The sequence below is a fragment of the Eufriesea mexicana genome, unplaced genomic scaffold, assembly GCF_001483705.2.
Source record: "Eufriesea mexicana isolate 0111107269 unplaced genomic scaffold, ASM148370v2 scaffold5495, whole genome shotgun sequence".
In the NCBI taxonomy this organism is placed as follows: domain Eukaryota; kingdom Metazoa; phylum Arthropoda; class Insecta; order Hymenoptera; family Apidae; genus Eufriesea; species Eufriesea mexicana.
The window spans coordinates 191,525-217,544 of record NW_016913420.1 but is presented as its reverse complement, the minus strand read 5'-3'; the positions used below and the strand labels follow the sequence as shown (position 1 = coordinate 217,544).

The following is a 26,020-nucleotide window of genomic DNA, read 5'->3' as shown; positions in this document are numbered from 1 at the left end:
CCAGATCTGAACGTCTAAATCGTGCACTTTCCGTTCGAATCGATCATGCTACTCGACTAGTTCGAAATCGCGAAGATTCCTTCAAGATTCCTGCGAGATACCTGGCAGACTTGGGACATTCGGCTTAAACCTGCCGAGGATTTATGAATCCAGGGAGCGAACGCGAGGGAAGACGAGTCAGATATCGAGTTTCGCGACTAGAGCCATTCGGTCTGCGTAGGTGCCAGTCTGCTCGACGAAAATAGATCGAATTCACACGAGCTGTACGAGCCGATCGCACGAAAGCCCCGGCTACCCTTCGCGCTATCGATCCTCCGCTGTCCTACCGATACCCCTAATCCTGAATTTCCATTTCTAACCCGTTCCACCACTCTTCCGCTAATTCCTCATACTATTTCCGTATTCCCAAAACACGCAAAAATTCCCAATTATGCCTCCCTTTCTCCCATTTTCTGTCAAATTAAATCACACACTTTGGACGCAATAAGATTCTTCCATTTGGTGCCCACATTTTGGGACTTATTGGGTCACCTACGTCTCGAGTATAACAGGACCGATGAGAGATAAGAAAATGGTCGCGAATTGGAAATTAGCTCGCCTTTTACATATATTCCAGCGATTAGAATTCGCTCCCGAACGTGGTCCACGTATGTTGACACCGTTTGGCCTATTTGCGATCCAAACGAAACGGAATCGATCACAGATAAGACAGACAAGGACGCAATAGTACATTAATAGTCGAGTGAACGAAATTAGGCGAGTTTCCATCACCTCCATTACGAAATATATCAATTCCAGGAGTGGATCACGCTTCCAGAAAATTATTTCGTCCCTTCGCATACCCTAGGAGCTAAAAATCGCTTCGTTTCTACCGGGACCCGGTGTTTCGAGATTATTGCGATTATCCGTGACTCACGCGCATGGCAGAATCGATTATAAATACGACGGACAAGGACAGAACGGCGTATGTTAATGATCTTGTGTAATTTCTGTACACTCGATCAATCGAACACCGTTCCGTTCACTTTTCCAAACAATCCTCGGTTTTCGCGTCTATCGGGTCGTTTGCGGTAACCACGGCTCGCACACGTGTGCGCAGATGGTCACGAAAGTGACCCGCGTCGCGCACGTTCCCTTTCGAATCGTGATAAATCAAAATTGCACACTCGATCTTGCGACTATTAATCTTGCATATCTCGATAGAGGACTAATTTATCATTGCAAATTGTTAACTAATTTGCTAATTTATTGTTAACTAATTTATCTTCTTATTATCCTAAATATACTTTGGATTATCGTCCCAAAAATTAGAGAACCCCTCGTTCCAATTATTTATCAGAGAATTAACCTACTCGTGATTCGAATATACCAGGTGGACCAAAAAATTTGGTGTCCTAACACGACCAGCGGTGGCCATTTTCTAAAATTTGGTAAATCGATATTAATTGATATCAATTGATTTTTATCGATGGCCCAAAATCGAAATAACGAGGTAAAATAATCCCAGGCTACAATTCCTTACGGGAGCAATTATAATCCATTTTGAGGTTAGGTTTGCCGAGGGTTAAAGAACCGTGCTAGATCTCCTGGATCGTCTGTGACCCAGGCAGGAGAGGCTCGATCACGGATACGCGCGCGACAGAGAACGTTAACAGGAAATTATCTTGGCCTTGTTTTATCTTGCATTCTGATGACTGCATCTGCGTATCGCGAGAAACACATAACTCCGTTGCACCGGCAGCGCGTATTAATTAAGCGGCGAGGAAACGATCAAGGACACGGTTTTACGAGCCAGACAGGTGCACTAGCTTCTCGGCCGAGTCATCGGTTTCCTGCACGAGCGAGGAACGAGAGGAAGATTCTACTTCTTCTTCTTCTTCTTCTTCTCCTTCTTCTTCGTCTTCTTCCTCTCGCCGAATCGCGTGTTCGATCCTCGCGCCGGATCGAAGAAGTACACCGAATCGGGGTACAGGACGCGAGTGGTACTCAGCTTAGGTACTTACCAGGCGTCGTTTCGGCTTGATGAGAGGTCGGTTCTGGCCGTTCATCTTGTAGTAGAGTCCACAGGCGTTGCAGAGGTAGTGGCCGGTCCCGTCCCGTCTCCACAGAGGCGTCGAGGTTGCGCCGCAGTTCACGCACTCGCGGCCCTCTATGGGATCGCACCGTGGAAACCACGAACAGATTAATCTCTCGATAATCCAAGCGTTGACGTTTCGAGAGAAGCTAGTAAGTCGGGTGATACCGGTCCAACCGCGCGTCGAATTCTCCTCGGATCTTGACAGTTCTTGACAGCGTTTAGCTCGTTCGTGCAAAGAACGCGCGTGTTTACATCCCCACGGCTGATTAACTCCACTGACACGCATAATCACAGGCAGTGACAACGACTATTGACCGAATATAGCGAATTTACTCCATTGACATTCATACGCAATGACAGCTGTTAGCCAAAAAACGGTGAAAACGATCATCAGTGATGATGCCGAGGACAATGGAGTGTCAGAGAAGTTGATCAGCAGCGAGAATGCGAAAATACTGTGACTTGTTTATTCCAATGCACAGTGCTTTGTTCATTTATGCCATGTTCTACGCTTTATGCCCTAATCTGGAGAATTCGACGTGGTTTGACCGACACCTGGGTTGAAAGAAGCTCGAACACGCTGGCTCCTGGATGTTGCTCACCAGGCAGAGTGAAATAGAGATATTTAGAGAGAGATCGGGAGAATTGAACGATCTCGATGCAGACAGGAGGTGGGTTCGAGGAGCCAGCGTGCCCGACGCGGACACCAAGTCACGAAGATCGGTGATGGAAGTCGCATGCAGTTGCAGACATACCATATCAAGCGATTACCAGAGCAAAAGCAGAGTCTCTTTAGGACCGTGGCCGTTCGAAGGACTCGTGGATCGAACACGATCGTCCGATTGCGGCTTGTTAATAGCGGGACGACGAGTTGAGTTGGAGAGGTAGGGAAGAAGACGTGGTACCATTATCATTAGTTCTAACCCCAGCGGACGGTAGAGGGACAGAGACAGAGAGGGGCAAGGTGTCGGGAGGGGAAGGATATGGGTTCTGATCCGATGAAGGGACAAGAATTTTCCTCGAACCGTGAAATCCGCGTCTCTCGAAGTGGTCCCTCGAGCTGCATCCTCCTCGAGATTGGACCGAGCGTTCGCCATGACTGGAAAAGATGCCAAGACTGCGTTCCTCCGCGTCGAATCTCGCGCGACCGACGTGGCCAAGGATTCGAGAACTCGTCGGCGTGAGACTTGGGGCAGATTATTTTGAAAAAGAAAAAAAAAAAAAGAGAGAGAGGAAAGAAAAATGTTCACGTTGGATCTATAGCGTCGGGGGGGCAAAGGGGTACCGCGTGGAGGCTACCACTCGGGCTGCTTTTAATCGCGAACGTGGATCGTTAACGTCTCGGTGCCGAGGAAATTACGTTTACGAGAAAGAGGCGGTTTATTTCGACGAAAAGCCGAGCTCTGCCGGGGGAACGAGAACGAAGGAAGCCGGCTGCCTCGTGCCACTTTTGCCATAAACGGATGAATTATGATCCAGGACGAGGAAACCGGCGTTCCGTCACGAATTTGGCCCGGTCTTCTTTTCTTTTTCCCCCACCCTTCGTCCTCCTCGCGAGCTTCGAATTTTTCGACGAAACCCACCGGGATCAAACGGTTCCCTCTCTGACGAGAGGTGAGAGAAAGAGAGAGAGAGAGAGAGAGAGAGAGAGAAAAAAATGAGGGAAAAAGGCGCGAATCGCGTGTGTGGGAGAAAAGCAAGAAGAAGATGGCGGCCAGGCGAGCTAATTGGAATTTTCACTTGCGGCAAAAACACGCGTCTTCGTTAACGATTAATTAATAAAACCATCAACGGCAGAGAGATCTGGCCGGCTATTAGCAAGAAGAAACGTTCTAACGAAGATGAAAATTATACGTACGAGGTAACATCGACGCGTGACTCTCGCGAATTAGAAATGCTAAATTTTTACTTTCGACGATAATTTCGCGGCAGGGAAAAAAAGAAAGAGAGACAGAGAGAGAGAGAGAGAGAAATGGAAAAGAAAGGGGGCTCGCGCGGCGAGAGAAGGCGAGGATTAAGCAGGCCGAGATCCACGGATTCGTCTGGCCTCACCGTCGTCGAGGCCTGGCGCGCCGTGTGTGTCGTAAGTCGATTTAATTAGCGGACTTCCACGCCGCGAAGTCGGGCCATTGTTCCCGGAATTAGGATTTTTACCACGCCGTCCTCGCCGCAGACCGGCTATTATTACCGCAATCAACGTATCCGGCATTTTTCAACCGTTTCATTCCCATTCCCCTACCCCGCCCCCACTCCCGGCCGCCCCTACGACCGACACCGACGACCCACATTCGTCCTTTTCCCCGATTTTCCGCCGATTTTCATACCGATCTTTTACCGATTTTTGCCGATTTTTTACCGATTTTTTGCCGATTTCTTTACCGATTCCGAGCAGTAACCTCGTCAAGCTTCGAATGACAATAATCCCGAGAGTATTCCCGTTCGAGTGGCCGAGCGACGAGTAAAAGCACCGGTTGATCGGTCGGACTAATGCCTTCGAGTCGGGAGAAAAATCGCGAGAGAAAACGCGACTACTGGGGGAGGGGGGTCCGTAGACTCTTCTCGAGAGGGAGATTTGATGCTAGTGAGAAGAAAAAAAAACCAAAAAAAAAAGAAACGAAAAAAGTATAGGGAAAAACGGTAGCATGTAAGTAGCCACACCACATCGAGATAGAGAGAGACAGAGAGATAAGAATGAACGAAAACAAGGTACGTGTGTGCTGGATCGCCCGCGCGTGTGTGTACACGTTGTGTGTCTTACACCTGTGTATTTATAAAAATATAGATCTATACAGAGAGAAGGGAACCGGGGAGAGGGACGCGTCTGACGAAAAATCTTGTCCTCGACAGTGATTGGACGTGCAAAATTTATAAAATTTGAAAAACTGACAAGACTTCGACAAGTTTGCGAGAATATAGGAGGGAGCGTCCAGACGCCCCCCGTAACCCCGGTGTCCCGCCCTGTGCTTCGTCGAAAAATGGTCAATCAGGTGTGGTGCTGTTCACGCTCGACGTCTCGCGGGTGCCACTCAAAAAACACATGGGTGAGGCAAAAATACAAAAATACACGTCGGTGTAGTCTCCCTCTCGCCGACAATACTCGGCTCGTTTCGAGAAACAGTAACCAAAGGAAAAGAAAAATAAATATATATATATATATATAAATATACGTGTTCTTCGTTTTCACGAACTGTAAGCGAAAGACGACCGCCACCAAAAGCTCGTCGGGGATGATAAACTAAACGAAACGAAACGAAACGAAAGGAAACCGAAAGAACGAAAAAGAAGACCCTCGGTTCCTCTGCCCCCGAGTTCCTCCTGTTCCCATATTCCAGGAACGAGTGCCGGAGGAATATCGATTGGCGCGAGGAACTTGGAGCGTGGAAAAAACCAAGGGAAAAATACCGGGTGTGACAAAAGTGAAAGCAAACGTAGGAATATAGGAACTCAAAGCGAAAAACGCGACAAGCAAACTTAAGGGGAAAAAACGAAAAGCGTTAGTACCAAAACCAAACAGGGGAAAAGGGAAAAAGAAAGAACCCGAAACCAGAGGTGTACCAAAACAAAGAAAGGAAGATTAACCCTTTTCAGTCCCAAACAGCGCCATCGCGCTCTTGAGGTTTTGCATCGAAAAATCCCAGTACATTTCGAGAACTATGGACAACTCACGGTGCTACGACTGATTGTTGAAATGGCGCGCTCAACTTTGCTGATGCACGTAAGTAAGTAACAAGCGCTATGGGGATTGGGATTTTTCGACGTAAAATTAAACAGGCGCCATCGCGCTGCTCGGCGCTTTTCGACCGTGATCTTTTAACCCTTTCACTACGAAAGACGTATATATACGTCTTCACAAGTCTGTCACTAAATACGAAAGACGTATATATACGTCATCACAAATTTATCAATATACAGGAAAGACGTGTATATACGTCCTCACAAATTTGTAAATATATACGAAAGACGTATATATACGTCCTCGCAAATTTATTAACCCTTTGCACTGGACGATTTTTTGGCTAGAGAAGAGTGAAGATTCAAAGATTCTGTACTAACAAACTGACGATACTTTTTTGAGCAGTAGATAGAGAATCGTATAATAATATAGAATATGAATTGTAGAATTATTTGACTTCGATACTTCGCACACTGTTACGTTACATTAAATTTGATATGTTAATTAATATCGATCTTCCGATTTTATGAAATGGTGACTGATGATGACTGACTCTCCAGTGCAAAGGGTTAATATATACGAAAGACGTATATATACGTTCTCGCAAGTTTATCAATATACATAGGAAAGACGTATATATACGTCCACGCAAATTTATGAATATACAACGGAAAGACGTATATATACGTCCTCGAAAATTTATCAATATATAGGAAAGACGTATATATACGTCCTCGTAAATTTATCAGGATATAGGAAAGACGTATATATACGTCCACGCAAATTTATGAATATACAAAGGAAAGACGTATATATACGTCCTCGCAAATTTATCAATATATAGGAAAGACGTATATATACGTCCTTGTAAATTTATCAGGATATAGGAAAGACGTATATATACGTCCTCGTAAATTTATCAGGATATAGGAAAGACGTATATATACGTCCTCGCGAGTTTATCATTATACGCGAAAGGCGTATATACACGCTTTCACAAGTCTATCAATGTATACGAAAGACGTAAATACACGGCTCCCTACATTTTTCTTACACTTTTGCAATTTTACCAATTGATTCCACCTGAAATATAACATAGCAATTGATCCGTGAATGGTGAAACATCGCGCGTTCTGTACGGATGATGTACCGCGGTGAAAGGGTCGAAAGCCTGTGGGACTGAAAGGGTTAACGGAAAAACCGGAAAAGACTGGTGCAAGCTTGTCCCCTGCCTGGCGACGTTAGCGGTCTCGTGGAACGAGAGCCGGACGACGGCCGGGAGAAGAGGGACAAGGCAGACACACGGTGCTCGAAAACCGGGATACCGACAGATAGAAGGCGAAACGAAAAGGGAAAAGAAAGAAAAGGTAAAGAGAAAAGAAAAAAGTAAAGGGAAAGGTTGGTAGGCGTGCCGCTTACCGGCGGACGTCCTCGACTTGTTCCTGGGCTTTTGCTGCTGCTGCTGCTGCGCGGAAGGCGAGCTCGGCGTGTTGGCGTGCGCGTGACCGACCAACAACTTCGAGTCGACGTTAACGCCGGCCACGCCGGACGCGTTGCCGGCCCCGGCGGCGGCGGCGGCGGCGTGATGCCCGAAAATACCGGAAACCGCGGTCCCGTTGTGCGGATTGTGGGACGAAGACGAAGAAGACGACGAGGAGGCGCCGTGATGATGGTGATGGTGATGGTGGTGGGTACTACTAGGATACGGCAGGTGCTGGTACATGTTATACGCGCTGGTTGCCGGGTCGTACTGGGATCCGGAGGTGGCATGGTGGGTGTTGGAGGCAGCCGCGGCCGCGGCTGCGGCGGCGGCGGCGGCTGCGGCCGCGTAACTGTCCCTGCAGGTCGGCGAGCTCGCACCACCGCCACCACCGCCACCACCGGCCGCCACTTGGTTTCCCTGATACGCAGCCTCTTGTTGCTGCTGCTGCTGCTGCTGCTGCTGCTGTTGCTGCTGCTGCTGTTGCTGTTGCGCGGTGCTCGCCTGTTGGCTGCCGGACACGCTGCCCGACTGGTTATTACCTTCGCGCTGCTTCACCTGTCCGCTCGCCCCGCCGCCATTCGTCCCGTTCCCGGCGTTCCCGCCGTTCGTCGTCCCGTTGTGTTGTTGGTGCGGCGGCGACGGCGCTCCGTGATGGTGGCCCAGCATCACGCTAGGCTTCACGTCGCACGAGCTCGCACCCCCGGCACCCAACGCGTCCTGATGGTGCATGAACGCGCCCATCACCGCCGCGTGGGCCACCGCCGCCTGGTACTCGCTGCTCGCCCCGCCACCCAGGCCCGACAGCGGGTTCCCGTTGTTGTTGTTGTTCCCGCTGCTGCTGTTGTTGTTCGTCGTGCTGGAGGTGGTGCTCGCGGTGATGCTGTCCGGGGTCGCGTCCTTGGGCGGCGTCGGCGGGAACGAGAAGAGATGATGGCCGGCACCGGCGCCGCCGTGACTCGACAGGCTGCCGGTGCTCGGAGGCAGGGACGAGCCTAGAGGGCTCTGCGGTTTGTCGTCGCTCACCGCGCCGCCGGTCGAGCCGGTCGTCGTCGGGAATCCCCAGGGTGTCTTCGAGGTGTCCGCCCCGCTCCCGGACAGCCACGGGTGCAGCACCGAACTGTGAAAGTGCGGCCGACAGACCTGGCTCACCGGGCCGCTCGTCACGCCGCTGCTCGACATCCTTGCTGGAAGAACGCACGGAAAGACGGACTGGTTAGACGATCCATTGCCATTCCATTTATATCCCCCGATTACATTTATCCCGGACACGTTCCGCGGCCGGCAAGCGGGAAGAAAGCCACAGGGATAGAGAGAAACAGAGAGAGAAAGAGAGAGAAAGAGAGAGAGAGAGAGAAGGCGCAAAATCTCCTAACGACGATCGTTCACCACGGTTGAAATGGAAGAACCTGATTCGTGCGTGCGCGGAATGATCGGGTTTTACGCCGGATCGTAAAGGCAGCTAATTGCCGGGGACATCTTAATTACGCGCGAGGCCCGCTCTCGCTTGACACGCGCTATCATCGCGATGCTTTTTCTCTCTCTCTCTCTCTCTCTCTCTCTCTCTCTCTCTTTCTCGTGCTTCCTTCCTCCCTTCCGTCCCTCTTTCTTTTTTCCCTCCCCCTGACGCGCAATCGTTCACCCTTGGATCGCCTTGTACGCGCGCGGCTAGACTCCGCCTTCTGGCCGCGTAATTAGCCGTTCATTAACGATCCGCGACGCCGTTCCAGGCGCCTGCCTATCCAGGATTCGCTCGCGTTTCCCCGAACCATCGCGTTCCGCGAAAAGGAATCGTTCCGAGCGCGAATTCGTGACTTCGGGGGTGGCGCGCGCGCGATTCCTGCTTACGTGCTGGTTTCGAAGCGAGAGTCGTACGGGGAGCTTGCGATCGATATATCGAATGGTTCTTGCCGGCGTTGCTCCGCCACCTCGGCGGCATACGCTGATAACGAGCGAATGTTTTGCCAAACTCCACCCCCATCCGCCCGCGCGCCGCGCCGCTGAATTACGAGCATTAATTCGAGCTTCGAGTCGCCGTCACGCTCCGTATTCCTCGCCAAACTTATGGCTCCTGACTCACCGTTGCTTATGCCTATGCCTAACCTCGGCCATCTACGAATTTTCCCCGGCACTCCTGCTCGTCTTTAATTTTCCCGCGAGACGCGCTCGTTAATCGAGATTCTCGCGAGCGTAGCGAAGAGGATTGAAGCGGATTGGCGAGGAGAGGAGCGGAGAGAAGGAATATATCGCGGAAAACGGTCTAAATTTAGGAGCGTGAAACGTAATATCGCGAGGGAGAACGGGACGAGCAGCTGCAGCGTCATGCAATTAATCGAATGCAGCGATGCCCCGCCTGTAATTGGATCTGCTGCATTAGACCGACGGGAAGTAAACAAGAGAGAGAGAGAGAGAGAGAGAGAGAGAAAGAGAGAGACGCGAGCGGCGCGAAAGCTCGACGAACGATTTCGCAAGAAGCACGCGCGCGCGGAGCTTTTAATTCTCGCGATGTGTCCAGTTGGCGCTTCGCAGGCTTGGTAAAAACCGGCGTGCTAAGGGATATTTATCATCCTGCTACCTCGCTGCTGCCCCCTCGACCGCGACTTTGCTCTTTTTCCGCCGCTTCCCGGCCACTTCTCGCCTCTTTTTGCCAGCCGTCTCGCAAGCTGCGACCGCCTCTCGTTATCCCGACGGTAGCCCCATCTTCCACCCACGATCCTCTCGCCACACGGTTCCCCTCTCGGAATCTGCCCCGCCGATCTATCGGCAGATTTCGGCGCAGGATCGGCGAGCGATGGTCGCGACGCCGACGGGAGAAAGGAGAAAAAGGCTCGGAGAGCTAGAGGTCTCGTTAAGGCGGTCTCGAGGAGCTCCTTAGGCGTCGATTCCCAAGGCGGTCGTTTCGAAACAGGTCGCCTCTAATATGGCGCCGCTTTTCCACCTCGCGCTGCCTTTTTTCGCTTTTCCCTATCCTCCGCTTCCACCTATTCCGATGTTAACGAATTTTTTCCCCCGCCATGCTCGCGCATCGGGCAACTGGAAACCTCGGACGAGAAAAACGGGGGACGGGGAAAAAATCGCGACAGAATATCGAGGAAGGACGAGGAAAATATGATCGGTTTCGCGACGGTGAAACCAGTTCTCGCGGAAGGAATTCGACGGAAATCTCGATTTCCGAGACCCGACGTCCTCGAGTGTCTCCGCGCGAGCCGCGATCGAGCGACGATAACGCGGCCGAGATCTACGCGCGATCTAGATCGGACGCATTAATCGCTTACTCGATCGCGACGACTCCAGACTACGCCTACGCCGGCTGGAAATATTCGAGTCGATAAGTCACACCGGTCGGGACACGACATTCCCGCTGTTAATACGATAATCCACTCGTCGGCTGAATATCCGTTATGGCGATCGGCTCGAGGCGGGAAAATTCGCTGGCCGTGCTCGAGCGCCAGGCCATTTTCCGTCCCAGCACATTTTTCCACGCGCCGCTCTTCATCCGCGCCTCTCCATGGTCCGCGCGCGGCTGCGGCGCATGCTAATTCGAGGTTAGAACCGTCGCTTTCGCTCCCGTTTCGACTCTCCGTCTTCCTGGCCGAGGATTCTACGCTCCGAGATAACCAACGAATTTCGTATTCCACCCGTGTCTCCGTTTCTGCGTCCTTTAACGCGGACTCGATAAGTACGTAACGGGACGAGCCCCGGCTTCCGCCATTTTCTACGCCCACGGTCGGTAAATAATTGCAGCGACCATCCTTCTCACCCTCGCCGATAGATGGATTCCTAGTTGATCGAGCTTCCAGCACTTTCTCGCAAGTGCTCGGTCCACACTCCACCTCGTATATATACAAGTTCCTACGCTATCCAATTATCCCTTGTTTAAGGTCGGGCCTACTAAGAATCTTTACTTTAACGAGTCCAATGAAGGCCCAGGGACGGAAAACGCATCATATATATCATATAGTACACAACGACCCAAGGAAACGATCCCCCCCCCCCCCGATCATCATGTCGCAAACCCTGTGGCGGGGATCCCACGTAATAAAATTCGGACTATCTTTGCCGATCGCGTCGGGGAAAGGGAGAGGGGATCCATTCGCGAATTGCGACGTCCATCCGCGCGATTGGACCTTGTTACGCTACGAATTTGTTAAGTTGATGCGCCAAGAGTGGGGGATGAAAAAGAAGCGGGATGAGCCTATGAACCGTGGTTTTGAGAGGCGCGAAATTTCCTCGGGTAGGACGATTTATCCGGTGAATGGAAAGTCGCGCGCGACACATGTGATATCTCCGTTTGGGTCAGCATTCGACATCAAAGCAGCCACTCCAAATAATTAGCCGCCCCGAGCGTGGCCGCCGACTCTGCTTTTGTGCACAGGCGTCGAGAACGCGTTCAAAGGCTCGAAAGGATTCAAAGAGTCGGGCCGCTTTCAAAGGACGAGCCTTTTTCCCTATCGACGTGTTCCGAGCGACGATGTACAGAGAGAGAAAGAGAGGCTAATGAAGAATGAAAAAGGGAAGAGAGGGGGGAAGGAGAGTGGGGGCGAATTCCGGGCCCGTGCTAATTCCAAGACCGGGTGAAACGGATAGAAATTGATTTGAACGGCGGCCATTTCGCGTTTTCCATTCAGCCGAGATCGCCGTTGATAACGCGGCGGCCGGGGTTTCATTCACGGTGAAAATCGCGCCGGGAAAGGAAATCGCGCGAATTATGCGCGATATCTCGTTGGTATTCCGTGGAAGCAACGCGTCGCCTCGACGTTTCCAGCCACGTTTCTAGAGCTCCGGCTAATTATTCCCTCGTTACGTCGCCTGCTGCCACGATCGCGAACCGTCCATCGGATTGAGCCATCCGTCACCCTGCGCGTTTCTAACCTCTCTCCCGGGAGGTAAACGACCCGTCCTCGCGCGGTCGTCCATCGGATCCACGCGATCACGGGCCCCGGGGTTCGGGTGTCCGGCAGGGCCCGGCCGGGGGTTCTCGGGTTCATCGAACGCTACCGACCAAACGCGCGACTCATCTCCCGTCATTAAAGACACGTAAAGACGAAGGATAGTTATTTTCGCGAAAATACTTCGGCACGGCACGTCGTAAATCGTCGAATTACGATGGGAAATAAAAGGGGAAAAAGGAAAGGAGGGCGAGGAGGTGGAGGATCGCCGTGGAAGACCGCGCCTCTGCCGCTCGTAATAAGATTCACCGGCGTGTACGAAATTCCAGGAGAAAATAACGTCTCATTTCGTCGACCGCCACTAGCGGCTTTCTCGTAATAACATGCAATTTCACCCCGTACGCTTCTCCCCCGTCGCTCTATCGATTCTTTTTTCCTCGCCGCGAGCCCTCGTACGCGTTCAGCCCGATTATTCGCCAACCTCTCGTGTCTCCCCGGTCACCGAAACAGGGTTAAATCGCCCTCTCCATCCCCCTATCCATCCCCCTCTCTCCCGCCCCCTTTCTCCTCTTGGTCCCGAGTCCCACGAGCCGGGTAAAAAGGACCGAAATCCCATGGCGATGAAACAAAGCGGGATCCAGGGGTCCAGGAAACTGGCTGACCTCTGGGTAAAAAGCGCGCTGGAGGCAGAGGGCGCGCGTGACACCGAGAGGGGGCTACCGACGAGACTCCGGCTCCGGAGGAACCGTCCTCGTGCGACGGAGGCGAACGGAGAGAGACAAAGAGAGACGAGGAGAGACAAAGAGAGAGAGAGAGAGAGAGAGAGAGAGACGGAACGGCAACAACGAGGAGGAAGATTGATCGCGGCGAGGCTGCATCGCGAGTTGCATCTGCCTCGCGCGAGACTCTCCTCTCTCCGGGGGAGAGAGAGGCTGGCAAGACGAACGCGAGCGGGAAAGAGAGAAAGAGAGAGCCAGGGAGAGGCTCCGCCTTCGGTTGGCGTGTGCATTTGCGCAAGATGGCGGCGGTCGCGCGTTTTGCACGACCTGTGCGCCGCGTCCTCTCGCTCTCGTCTTCTCTCCGCGTTCCTCTCCTCTCCTCTTCTCTCCTCTTCTCTCCTCTCCTCTCCTCTCCTCTTCGCGGCGTCGAAACGCGAACCTTCGCGGTTCGTGCACGGGCGAAACTTTCGCCAGAGGGGGTTCGCGCTGCGCCTCGAGGGGGTAAATAGAGCAATTAAGCAGTCGCGGGTTCGACGAGTGTGTGTGTGTGAGAGAGAGAGAGAGAGAGAGGGGAGAGAGGGATAGGAAAAATGCGGAGAGACGGAGCGGGTAGACGGGAAAAACGCGGCGCAACGCGAGGCAGATAAAACGGGCGAGATAAACACGCACGAGGAGAGGATGGCCGCGCGGAGAGGGGAGGGTAACCTACAAAAGCAGCGCCTCCCGCGTGGCCTGCAATTACGTATGCACCTCTCCGAGAGCCCGTGGGCTTCGCGGTTGGCTGCGCTTCCTTCCTGTCTGCCGCAACCACTGTGCGTATTATGCATCCCGGGGAGCGCGCGCGCGAGCGCCCGAGCGTCCGCCTGTCTTGTTTATTTTTTACCCGCCACCCTGCACGCCCCCGATCCGCGTGGCACTTTCGTCGATCGATCACTCGCCGACAGAAACATCCTTAGGGAACCGCGCGTCTAACGAGTCCCCATGTCGCGCCCGTTCCGAGCAACTCCAAATTTTTTAACACTTTCCCTCCCGTATATTCCTCATATATGACCGGCCACGGTTTCTCCACCGACGCCACGGTGAGCATTGGTCAACAAAGGCGCTTGAATTACTTGCAATTGTAAAAATTCAATGAAAATTCACAGTTGGAGTCCATTTTCAACCGTTACCATGGCGCCATGGTGATCATTGGTGACCCAAAGCAGTTCAATTGCTTGCAATTGCAAAAATTGAATGAGAATTGACAGTTAGTGTCAATTTTAACCGTCTCCAAGGTGCCACGGTGGTCATTGATGACCGAAGGTGCTCCAAGTAGTTATAATTGTAAAAATTGAATGAAAATTGACAGTTACTGTGCAATTTTGATCATTACCAAGGAGCCACGGTGGTCACTGGTGACTAAAAGCGTTTAAATTGTTTACAATTGCAAGAATTCAATGAAAATTGACAGTTGGAGTCCATTTTCAACCGTTACTAAGACGCCACGGTGGTGATTGGTGACCAAAGGTGTCCCAAATTGTAAAAATTGAATGAAAATTGACAGTTGGTGTCAATTTTGATCATTACCAAGGAGCCACGGTGGTTACTGGTGACCAAAGGCGTTTCAATTGCTTACTATTGCAAAAATTGAATGAAAATTGGCAGTTACTGTCAATTTCAACCGTTACCAAGGCGCCATGGTGACCGAAAGCGCACCAACTGTTTACAATTGCAAAAATTGAATGAAAATTGTCACTTACTGTCAATTGTCAACCGTCACCAAGGCGCACCAACTACTTACAATCGTAAAAATGGAATGAAAATTGACAATTACTGTCAACTGTCAACCGTTACCAAGGCGCCACGGTGGTCACTAATAATCAAAGATGCTCCAACTGTTTACAATTGCAACAATTCAATGAAAATTGGCAGATACTGTCACTTGCAACCGTTACCAAGGCGCAGCAACTACTTACAATCGTAAGAATGGAATGAAAATTGACAATTACTGTCAACTGTCAACCGTTACCAAGGCGCCACGGTGGTCACTAATAACCGAAGGCGCTCCAACTGTTTACAATTGCAAAAATTGAATGAAAATTGGCAGATATTGTCACTTGCAACCGTTACCAAGGCGCACCAACTACTTACAATCGTAAAAATGGAATGAAAATTGACAATTACTGTCAACTGTCAACCGTTACCAAGGCGCCACGATGGTCACTAATAACCAAAGACGCTCCAACTGTTTACAATTGCAACAATTCAATGAAAATTGGCAGATACTGTCACTTGCAACCGTTACCAAGGCGCCACGGCGGTCATTGGTCAACGGTACGCTCCAACTACTTACAATTGTAAAAGTTCAATTGGCAACCGTTACCAAGGCGCCACGGTGGTCACCCGTGACCGCCAATAAGATAAACGCTTCATTGGCTAAGAATGTCGTCTTATATCACCAATTTATTATCACTCTGCCATTATATGCTTCGAATAATAAAAATACTCCCGTGACATCCTCGGAGAAACACGTGATTTCGGCGTGACAGTCAGACTTGTCACATTGCGTACCGCGCCATCTGTTATGCACCCTGAATGTCAACGCAGTGTCTTGTCAAAACGTGCAGTCCCTGGCGTATGTGTTACACATTTCTACGTGTCAATTACGATCTGCCAACCTCGAGTATACTTTCCTGAACGTTTTTCGACCTGGGACAGCCTAATCGATTAGTCTACTATTGACAATCTCGCGTTTTCGCGTTAGAGCGGACTTGGACTCGAAGCTTTCGTGGATAGTCAAAGACGAAGACAAGGATGCAGAGTAAATGTGATTCGAGGGAGACAGAATTGTGGACGTTTGAATCAATGGCGATAAGGAGAGATTACACGGTGTGGAAGATCTCGCGTGTGGAAACTCGGTAGGTTCTCACAGGGCGAGGAATTCCTGAGGACCGTCGGTGTCAGAGGGTCAAGCACCGCGGCCGGAGCAAGGCTAAGAAAGAAGGAGGGTAAAGGAGAGGGGAGAAGTCGTAAAGAAGTCGCAGGGATTCCGGGCAGCCGCGGTCCCAGCGACAGATAGAGATTTGATTCCGATTAGGGCGCTGGTTTTTTAGCGCAGCACGAGTTAACAGAGGGCCGAGTATGATCCATGCACGTCGGCAAGAATCAGGGATATCGCGTTCCAGGGCCTCAAGATCCGACCGGCTGTATCGAGTTTCGTGCCTCCTCGCCCACTTTTTCGCCCCTTTTTCGATCCTGGCTCCGGCCCGGTCTCATGCTAGGCTCCTTCCTCGCTTTTTCATGCTTGGCCAGCGACGGAGAACCGAGAGCTATCGGCGTTACCTAGGCCGTACGCGCTGTCGCTCCTCGGGCCTTCGAATCCGCCGCGCCAAACCGACGAGAAAATGGTGGACCGTGGCGAGCGCGCCGCTACAAACGTACAGTCATTTGCCAAAGGTGTCGAGAGGACTGAAAATACCGCGGAGAGTGTGCGCGCGTGCGCTCGCGTGCTCCAAAGTGGATAATCGAGGCTCGATTGTCGGGCCCCGGCTTCGAGGTTAAGAAGCGCCGTGTTAGTTTTCAATCGCCCCTAATTCCAGGCCTGCATCGACTTCCGCTCGCAACGGACTCTCGATCGGTAAGGCAGATCGTCGGGGAACCAGCGTTATCTGGAGCAGGTCTGCGCAGTGAGCTAACAGGCCAGGGACGGGGTTCGTGCAGGCTGGCTGATGTTTCGCGAAATTTCCGGCAATTTTTTTGCTGCCCCTCAGGGCAGCCTGGACACGACGACATAATTAAATATCCCAGAGGTAATTAACGAGCTAGACCAAGACGCCATTAGCCGATCGTTGAACCGAGTCACGAGAGACACGCGAAAAACCAGCTCGATACGCGTACGCCATCTTTGGCCCCGTTTCAGCCTGGCTTTGCTGCTGTTCGGGAGTTACTGCAACACCCGGCAATTGGAAAATTCGTCCAATACTGAGAGATAAGATACAACTACCTGTCTTCCACTCTATTTGCCTAGGTAAACACCGCGATATCTTATCTACCGGGTCCTCCAGCGTCACGGACAATCTTCCGACGAGAAACCCAACCACGCCTTGTCTTGTGGTAACTTCTAACGAAATCGATTACGAATATTTAGGACCCAGTTTTCCAGGGAAAATGTGGATTCGTTTTATCCTTTACTTAGTTCGTCTTTTCCTTGATCGATTTTTTCCTGACAAATGCGTGAAGTCTGGAGAACAGTCTAGTTTTTGAGAAGGCAACTTTGGAAGTGGGTACATGTACCAGTGACAGGGGTTTCGAATCGTTTAAATTAGGCGAAAGCAAGAATTAGACGATGTAGATTAATTTCTGGGATCCGAGATTATCGATTTTTCCACTTTTCCGAGTCGCGACACGGAAATTTAAGATGGAGGGAACCCTTATTCAAGGAGACGAGTTTGCGAGACGGACATTCGCTCTATTCTTGCAACATGGGATATGGAAAATTTTTAAATACTGTAACGACACGGATTTGGAATCGCTTAAACTATGCGAAAGCAAGAATTGGACTTTGTGATTCGAGAGGTCGCCGAGTTTTCCACTTTTCCGAGTCGCGACACGGAAACCTACGTTCACTGGAACCCCTGTCCAACGACACCAGTTCGCAAGAGGTATGGTCCGTCCCTGTAACCAGGGATTCTCCAAATTTCAAAAATAATCAGAGGGATTTCGAATCGCTTGAAAATCCGATTTTTCCACTCTTCCGACGTTACGACCCGGAAATCCATGTTCACTAAGACTAATTCGCAAGAGGTATACCGTATTCCTGTAGCTAGAGATTCTCCAAATTTGAAAACGCTGTAATCACAAGGATTTCAAATCGCTAAATCTCCCCGAAAGCAAAAATAAATCAGCATAATGCAAAAGCTCGCCGATTTTTGCACTATTCTGTCGTCACGACCCGGAATTCTACGTCCTATAGAACCCCTATCCAACGAAGTGAGTACTCAAGAGGTGTATTCCCTCCGATATTACAATTAGGAGTTCGCCAAATTTTCGAACGCTTTAAAAACAGGGGTTTCGAATAGCCTAAGCTACTTAAAAGTGAGAATCGATTCGCATAATCCGAGAGGTCGCCGATTTTCGTACTGTTCCGACGTTGCGACGCGGAAATCTACGATCAATGAAACCCCTATCCAACGACAGGAGTTCGCAAGAGGTCCTTGCAACTAGGGGTACGCCAATATCAAAACGCTGTAACCACAGGGGTTTCGAATCGTTTAACTTATTCAAAAGCAAAAATCGATTTGCATAATTCGAGAGGTTGCCAATATTCAGAATATTCCGACATTGCGACACGGAAATCTGCGTTCGATGGAACCCCTATTCAATGACACCAGTCTTACAATTAGGGATTCTCAAAATTCCAAAATGCTGTAACAACACGAGTTTCGAATCTCTTAAAGTCCCTAAAAGCAAGAATCGATTCGCATAATCCGAGAGATCGCCGATTTTCGTACTGTTCCGACGTCGCGACCCGGAAATTTACGTTTGATGGATCCCCTATCCAACGAGACGAGTTCGCAAGAGCTATATGCCCTCCGTCCTTGCAACTAGGAATATAGAAAATTTCAAAACGCCGTAACAACGTGGGTCTGTAATCGCTTAACCTCCCCGAAAGCAAAATTAAATCCGCATAATGCAAAAGGTCGCAGATTTTTGCACTGTTCCGTCGTCACGACCCGAAAATCTACGTCCGCTAAAACCCCTATCCGACGAAACCAGTCTTACAACTAGAGCTTCCCAAAATTTCAAAACGTGGTAACGACACGAGTTTCGAATCGCTTAACCCCCCAAAAGCAAAATTAAATCCGCATAGTCCAAGAAACCACCGATTTTCGCACCGCCCCGGCGTCGCGACCCGGAAATTTACGTTCGATGGATCCCCTATCCATCGACACGAGTTCGCAATAGTTAATATTCCCTCCGTCCTCGCAATTAGGTATTCGCCAAATTTCAAAACGCTCTAAGGGTTTCGAATAACCTAAACTCCTCGAAAGTGAGTATTGATTCGCGTGATCCAAGAGGTCGTCGATTTTCGCACCGACCCGACGTCGCGACACGGAATTCACGAACCCGAACGGAACTCGTAATCGGAACGAAATCGCGAGATATACGAAAATAGTTAACGGAAGATAGAGAAAAATTCGTGGTACTTACTGTGAGCATAGTGCGCGGCGGCTGCGGGGTGATGGGCGGTTGGTCCAGCGTGGGGGTAGTAACCCCTGTAATCGGAGGGGTTGCCGACGACTCCGGCGACTCCTGCGCCCCCCGAGGGCGGCTCCAGCGTGGACCTAGGGGGCTCGTACCACCTAGCCGCGCTCGACTCGCTGCTCATATCCATCCTGTCGAAAATCGTCCTCTTGCGACGCACTGGAGGGGTGAAAGGTCGGCGGTGGTTTCCTTCAGAGGGGGTTGCTCCAACAGAAGGAGAACCAGGAGCCACGGGGTTTCGAGCAGGACACGAGGGAGGGAGATGGAAAGGGGATTAGGAACGGTGCCAAAAACGCCTCTCTGCCGGAAGCGTGGTCCTGCTGAGGACGCTCGGGGAGATCATAGGTAATCCTGGCGCTTGCTTCACGATCACGAGCAAAATCTGTCTCTGACCCCGCCTTCTGCAACCAGAAAACAAAACGTCCCGGGGTTAGACCGGTCTGTCACATGCCCAACTGTCAATCGCTGATCGCGCAACCACGGGATCGCAAGCAGAGGGCACACCGACGGGAACTCGGGGCCAGAATTATGCCAATTTTTCTCTCCGCTTTCCTCACGGTTCCGGGTATTTTCAACGAATTTCTTCGCGCAGAGATAAGCCGCGGGACACTAGGCCCGACCCAAGCCGATGTCAATCGGTTGCCGTCGCGTTCCCGTCGATCGAGCAATTTCGACGGATCTTTCCTTCCGGCCCCGGCTGCCAGAGATCGATCTCTATTCGAGATCCACGATAATCGCGCGAACAAACTAAGAAACTCGCGGCCAAGACTCACCAGTCCGCGATCACGATAACCGATCGGTCCGAAAGATCTCGGTTAATTAGCTCCCGATCTGCGCGCTTCGGCCAGGCGACACTGTTGCCTGGGCCACTCGACCATCGAGTGCCTCCGAATGATTTATCAATCGCCTCGGACACACAGTCGATGATCAAGGTCATCGATGACGCAACCCAAGGGACTCGATCCACCGATACCGATAGGGACACCGATCCACGGCAAATCGTGGCAATTTATTTTTATCCATCCAGAGAAAGCACAATCTTTTAGCTACCTTCGGAGACCATAAGGAGCTTTCGATGACGAAAAATTCGCTGAGAATTCACGTACGGGAACGAGTACAACGGTGTTAAATGCTGCTCGATGGCCGAAAAGATTCCTAGAAACGTGCGCGTGTGTCTGTACACACGCGTGGTCCGCGACAGAGACGGACACTCCGAAAATTATATGTCCAGAGCAAATAAAATACTCGAGAACAAGATCCGATAAGATATACACAAAATGCCCGCAGATAAGATTAAACGGAATCGGCCAGTTCCACCAATTTTTCACGAATCCGACTCTGTCCGCTGTCATAGACCTTCCACACGACCCTATTCGCGACTGTTTATATGAACAGTGGTTGTAGTATGTTCAAAATTCTTCATCCATTCCTTCGATCCTCTAATTTCGTCCTATTCTACCGAACTCTGTCAAGTTTCGAGCGAAACCCAGGAACGAGCTGTCAAATTTCCCACAGTGACGTGTCAAAGTGTAGGAAAAGCGTGTTTCATATATTCGGGAAATGTAAAAATGGAGGATACGGAGGAGATTATAATTTCAGGCCGATTACTCCATCGATTCGTGAGGCCCCGGGCTGAGATAAGCGGCCTCGGGGCCCGATAAGCCGAAACTATGGCAGGATTCACAGCGATCGAGAAATTTCACGATTCTTGGCATTGGTAACGACGAGATTATCCGTGGCGAAGGGATTGGGTGGGGAGTGAAACCGGGAAATCCGTGAGACGTCGGGAACCGAGAGTTCAGAGTCTAAACTCTGCCATACTCGAAAGATCGTTATCAGGCGATTCGGGACAACAACGATACCCCGATAAATCGTGGGTACGCGGGGTAACGAGGCCTATCTCGGGCTTATCGACGCCGCGAGATAAAATTTCGAAAGCTGTGAACCGGCCGGCCACCTTCGCGATGTTTCACGATTTATTCGCGAGTGGTGACGGCGTTACGTCACCGCGGCGAAAAAAACACCTCCATCGCGGCCAGCCGGCCGATCACGTATCGCAGCGGCTAATCTTATCGGGATTCGTTAATCTTGTTCCGCCCGAAAACGACGCCGTGTTGCACGTGCGGTCAAAATCGGCGCCGATCCCGTCGCACGCAGCGTCTTCGAGCAAAGTCCACGGTGCGTGGAAAAATATTTCGGCCGACTTGACAGCCTAACCCCTGCCAAACTTGGTAAGGCATCGAGGATTCCGAGATGGAGGATACAGGATGGAAAATTTCGAAGAGGAACACGTTGCCGTCGGATCCGGCTGAAGCCTCGGGAAACACGATCCCGGAGACCTTGGTGCGAAGGACGATGAGGCTCCCGGAGGCGGAAGCCTCCTCTCGTCTCCGAGAGAATTTCTCGAACTCGTAATTTATATGGAACAATCGGGGAATACCAGATCCGTGGGTTTCCGACGAACAGGGGCACGCGTGGATTCCTCGAGGACGCGTTACCGAGAAGCCGCGCAGGGATCCGACTCGCGATCCGGCCAATAACTTGATTACTCGCAGACAATGGCGGACATCGTAATTTCCCTCGCGATCGGCCGCGCGATTAATCTTCGATGACAGAGTCGATTTTCCGAGCGAGCTATCGCTCGGCCATCGCGGTCCGAGACGAGGAGGCATGGGGGCGAAAAAATTCCAGGTGAAAAATGAAGCAGCAAGAAGGGAAAAATCGGATGCATGCTCGCGCTAATAAGCGGAGGCATTTCGCGGCTAATAAACGAAAACAGAACCGGCGGCCGTTTATTATACTTGCAAATTAGCAATTATAGGCTGCTCCCGCTGGTCCTCCCTCCCTTCTGCAAGGGGGGAAGCACCCCGTCGATTTTCCCTTCGCGGATCGTACGAATAAAACCATTTTTCTTCGGATTCTCCGACCGTCGCTGTGTTGACAGCGAGTAGCCCAATTCCTGTTCCCCTTTCGAGACTGACCGCGAAATTTCGTGGAGTTGCGAATGGATTACTACCCTGATACTACGAGGATCGGTTCTACCATTGCAGATGCTACGAATAAGACGATTTTTCTGGAGATTTTTCGCCAGTCGCTGAGTTGACAGCGAATAGAACGTTTCCTGTTCTTGCTTCGAGACTGACCGTGAGATTTCATAGAGTTGTCAACGGATTACTACCCTAGTTCATGAAGGATCAGTTTTCCCTTCGAATATGCTACGAATAAGATTTTTCTTGAGATTTTTCGCCCGTTGCTGTGTTGACAGCGAATAGCCCAATTCCTATTCCTCTTTCGAGAGTAACTGAGAGATTTCGCGGAACTGCTAACGGATTGCTACCCTGGTACGATGGAGATCGCTTTTCCCATTGCAGATGCTCCGAATAAAACGATTTTTCTTCAGATTTTTCGATCGTCGCTGTGTTGACAGCGAATAGCCCAATTTCTGTTCCTGTTTCGAGACTAACCGCGAGATTCCGTGGAGTTGCTAACGGATAGCTACCCTGGCACGATGGGGATCGCTTTTCCCATTGTAAATGCTAGGAATAAGACGATTTTTCTTGAAATTCTCCGCCCGTCGTAGTATTGACAGCGAATAGACCAATTCCTATTCCTCTTTCGAAACTGATCGCGAAATTTCGTGAACTTGCGAACCGATTACTACCCTAACTCGTAAGGGACCACTTTTCCAATCGCAGATGCTACGAATAAGGCGATTTTTCTCGAGATTCCTCACCCGTCGCTGTATTGACAGCGAATAGCCCAATTCCAATTCCTCTTCCGAAACTAACCTCGAGATTCTGTGAAGACTCTGTCAAGACTCCGACCTAAGGGCTACCAAGCTGAGGATTACCACCCTGACTCGAGGTGGCTCGCTTTTCCAGCGGTTCTGAATCATTGCGATGACGTCATCGGCCGATCGATCGTCCTTCGCTGAGGACGAGGAGGGAAAAAATATCGGAGAGACAATGGCGCGCGATTTTTGCCGAGGAACTCGTTCGCAGCGTACCTGCGACACCTCCGGAGAGAGGCCCCAGAAACACCTCTGACTTTCCGCGTCAATGGATTTTACTACGGGCCAGGCAAAACGCGAGAAGAACAAAGGAAAACGCTGGAAAGCCCTGACTCACGACGCGTTCCACCCGGGGATCCTTCCGGTGAATCGGCCGATCTACCTGCGCCGTCGGGATCCGATCTGCGCTCTCCAGTTTCCGTGGAAATCCAGGCGTTACGCAATCGACCGTAACCAGTTGTTATTCGCCCGTCAGGTCTCCGATTTCTCGTGGAAAGCCGGGTAATCCGATCGATCGGAAAAACTGGACGCGCCGTTTTCTCCATCGCGTCGTCCCGGCCGACCCGACGAAATGGAAAGGATTACACGTCTCTAGGATCGATTTACACGATTGCGTCAGTAACGACCAAGTGTTCGCGGAAAATGGAGGATGGAATTGGGAATACTACCTATTCGCCAAGATCATAATTGGTTCTAGGTGCTGACAAGGGTAAGCAGACTGAAGATAAACAGAACGGAGAGCGGAACTCGATCACCGTCGGCGCCATCTTTCCGTCCCACTGGCCAGGACAAACAACGAATTTCTTCGACCTCTGGATGGACCCGTGAGTCGATGACCCTTGACCATAGGAACACGCAGTTTTGAGGTACGACACACGCGCCTGGCACCGAGTGACACCGAACTGCGATCCTATTAGCTCGCGATTCAAACTTCTTCTCGATAATCGGATTAGTCCTATGTCCTGACCTCTGTGACACCAATCTTGCTCGAGTTTGAATACTCCTACTGCGAGACTCGTAAGCTAACTGTTTGGACGATCGCGATACGGAGGAGGTGTTCACTTGGGAAATGTAACAGGGTCCGTTGTAAGTCCGAGTTGTGCACACTCGCGAGGGTATCGAGGCGGCGCTAGAGGAAAGGTCGGTTGGCGACCCTGGCAGGCTTACCTTAATCGTTATCAATCCCGAGTTGGCGCGATAAGTCGCCGCGCGGCGTCTCGTCGCTGGTGGGCGTGTTTGAAAATCGTTATCACTAAGTTAGCACCAAGAAGACACTGCACTGTACACACACAAAGCACATCGTGGCGTTCGGATGGTTCCCCGCGTGGCGAGCTGGGCCCTCAGTGTGACGCGCGCGTCGTCCCGCGCGTGAAAACCAAGAGCGGCGACGTGGCCAACGTCGGAGAAGGTCGTAGCGCGGAAAATCGTGCGGGGAAATGATGGGCGCACCAGTGTGGCCGGATCGTGGTATCAGGCTCGCGTGTCTCCGTGTTCCCCTGCTTTCCTTCTGCCGTCTGTTTTTCTCTCGCTCGACTACCCGGTCCGCGTAGTGAGGGGAGACAGAGAGGGAGAGAGAGATAGAAAGAGAGAGAAAGATTTTTGGAAGCACGCGCGCGCGCGCACGTAAACTCGAGTCGATGCGACTGTCGTGGCACCCGGCGCGGAACTAAGGCAAACGAAAACACCGGCCTCGGTGGACCCCTTGCGTTCACCGGCGCTCGTGCGCGTCCGCCGACGCTCGGCCGACTCCGTCCACGCTCGGCCACGCCCACCGCGCCGGACCAACCTACTAGCGGGCGTTTACTCCACCCCCACCACCGCTGCTGAGAGAACGACCCAGCCGCGTTCGTGTTGCTTCTCCTGTCAACACTCGCCCTCTCCCTTCCTCCTTCGCAACGGCCCTAGCCGCGCTCCTTCTTCCTACCACGCCGAACCCCTTGTTTTTTCCGACCGCCGCCGACTCTGTTCTCTCCTCTTCCCTTTTCCTTTTCCTTTTCCTTTTCCTTTTCCTTTTCCTTTTCCTTTTCCTTTTCCTTTTCCTTTTCCTTTTCCTTTTCCTTTTCCTTTTCCTTTTCCTTTTCCTTTTCCTTTTCCTTTTCCTTTTCCTTTTCCTTTTCCTTTTCCTTTTCCTTTTCCTTTTCCTTTTCCTTTTCCTTTTCCTTTTCCGCCTTCTTTTTCCACCGCTGCTGTTTTTCCACGCGAGCCTTTCCGATCGAACGTGCCGAGAATTCGGCGATTGCCAGTTAATTTTCTTCCATATAACGACTCGGGCCCCGTTTCCCGCTCCCCCTCCTCCATCCCGCGTCCACCAATTTCTATCCCGCTGAACGACAGCGCCGAGCAGGAGGTCGGTTAACGGAGCAAATTTTTCAGTCAGATTACGCGCGATAGTGTGCGTGAAAGCGTCTATCCGGCCGGTGATCTTCGCGCGGGGCACGCGCCGTGGCCTCCCGTTTTCCTCGATCCGATCTAAATTTCGGTCGGCCGATCGCGGAAGGCATCTCTTTCATTGCTACACGCGCGCACGCACACCTGCGTACAGGCACGCGGCCCGCACACGCGCGCCGCGTAGGAGAGAACGATGAAATCAGCGCGCTGATCCGACGGAATTATTCAACACCTCCCTGACTAGCCGCCGCATCTAGATAATATTCGGCCGTTCGATAAGCTCCATTTCACCGGGGGACATCTTTACGGGACTTGCAAAGTCGCTGCAAACCGCCAACCCGCGAGGGTACCGCTCCTTCGATGCTTCCTCCGTGTTTTCCTCTATTTCTCTTTTGCTTGCGTGCTATATGCTAAATTGTTCTTAGGAGACGCGTCATTAACGGGGATTTCAATGTTTGCGTGGCAGAATGAGAGATTATTAGGTGCTGGATTTAAGTTGGAGGCAGATTAGAGGATGTGCTTTGACGAATTAGGAAGTTGTGCAAGTATGCTCTACTGGTAGGGAATCAACACTCCGTTCATATAACCTAACTCGTAGTTGTTATACGAATGTAGTAGGTCTATCTATTTTGTCCTTTATCGGTATAAGAAGTTAGTATAACTTGACCCCTTGCATTACAGAGAATTTTTAAAAATTTTGTGCAATTTTGTCATCTGTGGAATAGGCATATGGAGATTGACTAGAGTTAAATACTACCCTA

At 51.1% G+C, this 26,020-nt stretch overlaps 1 protein-coding gene across 1 annotated transcript; it reads right to left on the bottom strand.

Moving 5' to 3' along the window:
* Positions 1-1,991: 1,991 nt before the first annotated feature.
* Positions 1,992-24,448, bottom strand: LOC108552103 (GATA-binding factor 2). The gene is made up of 4 exons (XM_017906507.1): positions 24,039-24,448; positions 19,028-19,482; positions 7,170-8,417; positions 1,992-2,149 (listed from the first exon to the last, which is right to left on the bottom strand). Exons 2-4 carry the CDS (start codon positions 19,209-19,211, stop codon positions 1,992-1,994), a joined length of 1,590 nt encoding a protein of 529 aa, XP_017761996.1. The 5' UTR covers positions 19,212-19,482; positions 24,039-24,448.
* Positions 24,449-26,020: the final 1,572 nt, after the last annotated feature.

What these genes read in the sequence shown, in the direction of transcription:
- LOC108552103 (XM_017906507.1), bottom strand. Translation starts at nt 19,211, where the DNA reads ATGGATATGAGCAGCGAGTCGAGCGCGGCTAGGTGGTACGAGCCCCCT. An exon ending in CGCCGCGCACTATGCTCACA is followed by an intron (nt 8,418 to 19,027) that starts GTAAGTACCACG and finishes GCGTTCTTCCAG; the next exon opens with CAAGGATGTCGAGCAGCGGC. An exon ending in CAAGTCGAGGACGTCCGCCG is followed by an intron (nt 2,150 to 7,169) that starts GTAAGCGGCACG and finishes GCGATCCCATAG; the next exon opens with AGGGCCGCGAGTGCGTGAAC.